The sequence below is a fragment of the Borostomias antarcticus genome (genome assembly GCF_949987555.1).
Source record: "Borostomias antarcticus genome assembly, chromosome: 9".
NCBI classification, from domain to species: Eukaryota; Metazoa; Chordata; class Actinopteri; order Stomiiformes; family Stomiidae; genus Borostomias; species Borostomias antarcticus.
Window position 1 is genome coordinate 24,921,933 of NC_140242.1, and position 5,349 is coordinate 24,927,281.

Below are 5,349 nucleotides of genomic sequence, written 5' to 3' on the forward strand. Positions count from 1 at the left end.
GTCTGCCGCTGCTGACCACTGTGTTGTCCTGTCCTGTCCTGTCTTGTCCTGGCTGTTGTGGTTGTCCCCTGTCGTCGTCTCGATGCAGTGCTGAAGACGGTGCCGTTTACCGCCCGCACGGCCAAGCGCGGCTCTCGGTTCTTCTGCGAGCCCGCCCTCAATGAGGAGTACCATTACTAAGCTTGTAGTACTCTCTCCCTGCCTCTCTCTCTGAAAAGGTCGCTGGAAAAAACATTTTTCTTCCTCCCTCCGTCCCCTTCGCCTGTCCTCCCCCATAGTGTGGTGTGGTCTTCCTCTCTTTCACCTCTCTCTCTCTCTAACCGTCCTCTCTCTCACTCCGTGTGGCGTCCGTGCGTGTATGTGTGTGTGCGGGTGTGTGTCACTCTCCCTCCTCCCCTGCCTCCAAGCATGAGCAGGAAGCGTCCTGTGGGGGGCTGAAGTTGGGGGTCGGAGGTGGTGTTGTCGGGGGTCACTGATGTCCTCTCTCTCTCTCTCTCTCTCTCTCTCTCTCTCTCTCCTGCATGCGGTGTCCCACAAGTCATCACTCAGTCATCGGTGTTCGCCACAACAATAACCCATCGCAAACCATAATGTCACAACAGTCATCCAGGGCATTAACAGTCTCATTTACGCTGAGAGGAAGTCAGATTGAATCGAATGTCATGTCACACGCCCTGTCGCATGCATACAATTGTTGTTCACAGGGCAGACGGCACTTTGTAGTGGAGGTAGCGCCGTCTGCTGGCGGAATAGTACAAGCACAGTTAGAGCCACAGTATTAGGTACTGGCACAGTGTAACCTGAACTCCTCATGAATACAGCAGCCTAGCCAATGACGGTAGATCATTACACACAGGCTTCAGACAGTCCTTCTATGTCTACTGCCCTAAAGTTATGAATTACAAACTGACATATTACTTTGTTTCAGATTTAACTTGCTCCTGTAGCTTTGCTAGCTATTTCGTCATGTTAGTTATCCTGCACAGCGCAGTCGCACCTTAGACCGTCCCGTTAGTAAACCATTCTAACCGTTAATGACTGTGGCATTATACCTTGCCGGGGTGTTTATCCTCCCGCTGCCTACCCACAATGCACCCTTGTTCCCTGCGACCCCCCCGCCATGCTTGGTCGGGGGTTTCCGCTGGCGACGGTCGTCATGTTGCCGTCACATGACTTCCTGCCTGTTGGCTAGACGGAGGCTGGTGGCCCCCGCCAGTGTGTCTGTTGCATGAAGCATGACTTTTCTATCAAGTGACTCTCTTTTGGACCACGTCACACTTCCTCATGGCGTGAGACTAACACATGGCCGCCAGGTACATCGCCACCGGACTGATCTTTGTTTTAGTCATCTTCAAAACACAAGTTACCCTCCAGGGCGATGTACCCGGCCGCACGCATGCACTGTTATTGGTCGGCATTCTGTTGGACTATAACCTTTCCTCTGTCCGCTGAAAACCATTCTTAGCTTTATGACATTATTATTACTACACAGTCTCCATTCAAAGGTTTGTTGAAATCTCCCGTTCTCTTATTTGCTGGTAGCCACTCCGCAAAGCAGCCTGAGTTCTGACACAACGGGGGGGAAAAACCCCCAGAAGCGCTTTGACTGTCCCTCCTCTCTCCCACGGCTCCCCTCTCCTGCGTTGCGCCCGCTGTCCGGGTTAATAATAGCCTCCGGTTCTGACCTTTCTAACGCCCCTCCTCTGCCCTGCCACGCCCTGTTCTGGCCCCGCCCCCCCTCGCTCCGTACAGCAGCTTTGCTCGCTCAGCGCTCCCGCTGTCAGGTCACTGTGATGCGCCGGGGTTGACCACGTCCCTCCGGTCACTCCACCTCCCGTTTAACCTCCATTTTGTCTTCTCTTCATCCAGCCCTCAAGAAGAATAATATTACTAAATTTCCCAATGTCTACTCGAGGGTCAGGAACTCCTCCAATAGCACCCCTGTGGTGCTGGATGTTTCCCAGACCTGGCAAGCACCTCTTTATTACCTCCCCCCTCCCTCTCTCCCTCCCTGTCTCTCTGTCCCTCCCTCCCTGTCTCTCTCTCTCTCTCTCTTCCTCTCTCCCTCCCTGTCTCTCCCTCCCTGTCTCTCCCTCTCTCTCTCCCTGTCTCTCTCTCCCTCTCTCCCTCCCTGTATCTCTCTCTCTCTCCCTCCCTGTCTCTCTCTCCCTCCCTTCCTCTCTCCTTTCCTTCCTTCCTACCCTGGGCTGTCCACTCAGTACCTAATACCTGCATTGGTCTTTCTCCATCTCTCTCTCTCTATTTCTCCTCCATCCCTTTCTCCGTTCTCCCTCCATCTCCTAACACAGTCCAAGAGATGTTGCATGTCTATTTATACAGACTGTTATCTGGATCCTTCTATGCCATCCCTTTTAATCTCTCCGAAGCTGTAGTTTAAACATAATTCAACATGCGTCTATAAGAATAGACCCCTAACTGTCTGAGTATCTTAAAGGGGCGGTCAGACGTAATTTGGGGTCGCCCGGACAGTGATGAAGGGCCAGATTTGAATTCTTAACAGAGAGCCACTGCAAACCAGTGAGGTATTTTTCTGAGGCCCGTTTTTCTTTTCTGACAACATGGAGAGAGGAGAGTCGAGGTGAAGTCCCCCCACCACACCCCCCCCCTTCCCCAGTCTATAGAACTCCTAGCCTCCAGCTCACATTCCGTTTCTCACGCAAATCAGTCTGGATACACTCCATAGAGATCCGTTTGTGCCAGATCAGAAAACAATCTCCCCAATCAGCGTTGGTTCTGAGGAATTTGGAATACAAACAGCTACGCTGGGCGGGCTTAGGTGTGATGACAGCGGGGAGCGGTTGAAGTCAGCGCGTGATAGACGGTGATGGACAGATGGTTCATCCAATCACCTGCCAAGTGTTGTTTGAAAGTGCCCGCCCTTTTCCAAACAGTTTCCAATGGAGAGTTCCCTGGCTGGCGCGCGTCAGGTTAGGAGAGAGTCGAGGTGAAGCCCCCCCTGTCCCCCCCGTCTGTAGACCTCCAGCTGCTTTGCCAGATCGGCTGCCAGCACTGCGGGCCCCGGCAGGCTCGTCAACGAAGCCCCGGAAAAACAACTGACATTTCTTTCATCACCCCCCTCTCCTACCAGATCTTCGAAACCAGCCGTACAGACGAGCCGACGCCGTGAGGAGGAGTGTCCGACGGCGCTTTGACGACCAGAACCTGCGGCCGGTCAATGGCGCTGAAGTGGTCATGTGATGAGGGAAGAGAGCATGTGCTGGGTTGGGGGGAGGAGAGGGGCGGCGAATGAAGGGGTTAGGGATGTCGGGATGAACGACGAGTGAGCGAGTGAGTTAACGTAGAGAGAAAGAGAGAGAACGAGAGGGTAGCAGCCATAGAGATGCATATGTATATAATTCTACATAAGAATACATATCTTCTATGTACATATCTTATTCCGTGTCTGTGGTCTGGTAGCATGTTAGCCTCTCAGTGTGAAGGACTGGAGGAAGGAGGGAAGGAGAGGTCATAGGTCAGCTATAGGGAACCTTAGACAAGACAAGTGCCTGAACCCAACTTTAACGTGATCAGATGTCATGTTGTCTTCTGTCCGTCCGTGTTTTTAAAATGTTATTTTATGACTTCCAAGCAATACAACCTGACCAGGCTTTAATTGTAATATTTCCTTTGGTGTATGAAACTGGACACAGGTCTGTAGCAAGGGACCCTGAGAGATGCATCCTGGGAAATATGTGGAATGTACGGAACACCATTCCCTTGCTTTTGAAAGTATTCCGCCTCTGGCAAATAATATGGAATTCCATAGTATCTTATGACATTCCGGTGCTATCACCATTCCGCTTGGAATAACGCCACAATGCTTAACCAGCACTTTGTATCGACCCATTACAAAACAAACATCTTTATTCGTTAGCGTTTCCATTTGTACTAAAGGGCTAATTCACTTTTTTCGGTTAGAACGAGGGTCGTGATCGGTTAGAATGAGGGCCATGACCTCGATGAAAATACTTACGAAAAGTATGAGACTTGGGTTTGACCACAACTGGGAGAAACGCTATCATCAAAGAAACAGAGGAGAGAGGACGTAGAGTAGCCAGACCAGGGTAATGTGAAGTGTATACAGCTATATAGAAGAGTATATAGCTAGGCTTCCATACTACCTATAGAACACAGCTGGGGGTGGGCAGCTTCAAGGGGGGCCTGGAGGAAGGGGCCAGATGTGGATTAACAGTGACAGCAGATCCACTTCCAGTGGAGTGTACAAACTGCAAGCAAGGCACTTTGGGCTGCTTGAGGAGCTCGCTTCCAAAACTGGATTCCTTTTTCACTCTTCTCCTTTAAAGGCTAACCTGAATTTAGGCAACTGTGTCCACTCACTTTGTATTTGTAAGTTCAATGTATTTAACCACTGAAAACTGTTTCCATTCAGTTGCTCATGTGTCCCACTCCTAGTGAGAGCCAGTTGTTTTTAAAAATCACCTTGTCACGTTAAACAGGCTGAACAAAAGCTACACAAAACAAAAAAAACAAAAAAACGTTTTCTAAATGTACAGATATTTTGCTACAAGAACTTCTTAATCCACTCATGACCGGACGGTTAATATTGTACATATTGTTTAAAACAAAGTGTCCAACGCCCTGTGTTATACAATTTGAATGTTATTTTAACTTATAGTTGTTTTTTTTGTTCCATTTTGTATATTTAATGAGGCCAAAACATGACTTTGGCTTATATCATTAACACAACATCTCTAGTGTGCTGAGAAGAACGCCTGGAGTCGGGCGTGAGGCACTAGATCGTTGACTTTGTCCAGTTTTTCCCTTCCTGGTTTGTCACATACTGTATCAATGAGTTGGCCAGCTAACATAATTATATCTTCATATATAATAACGGTCATGTAAACTTGAAATATACAAGGTAAAATTGATACTCCCTAAAGCCCATATTTGAGTTAAAGCAGTGTGAGTGAATCTGCGTTAGCTGGCTGACTCACGTCTCTCCATTGTGATGCCATCTGTTCATTAATAGCCATATTCTAGCGGTGCTGCCATTCATCTCTGAACGTCCACTTCCGTCTCTCGACTGGATCATACTGGCATGGTTTTGTTTTTCTCATCAGAAATGTATTTTAGGCATTGTGTGCTTATTACAAAATACTTTTAACAACTTTTTTTTAAAGTTAGATGATCTGAGTTTCAAATGGATATGATCAAATAAACTATTTACACTAATGTAGTTTGAATGTCTGTCTTATGTCCCCATTTCCATCTGTAATCTTTGAAAGATATCTCACACTTGACTTGTGTATTTGTGGTTAGTTTGTTTGCTACTGTAGACAAAGACACAAACTCAACAGTTATGGAAAT

At 48.2% G+C, this 5,349-nt stretch overlaps 1 protein-coding gene across 1 annotated transcript in view; it reads left to right on the forward strand.

Annotated features, from left to right (window-relative positions):
• The window catches only part of fmnl2a (formin-like 2a), a gene marked incomplete at its 5' end in the record, with an annotated part of 58,453 nt that extends 55,225 nt beyond the window's left edge, over positions 1-3,228 (forward strand). Inside the window, 1 exon segment of the mRNA XM_084442758.1 lies at positions 3,110-3,228. Coding sequence (XP_084298884.1) covers positions 3,110-3,219 — 110 coding nt within the window. The 3' untranslated portion in view covers positions 3,220-3,228.
• Between the last annotated feature and the right edge of the window lie 2,121 nt (positions 3,229-5,349).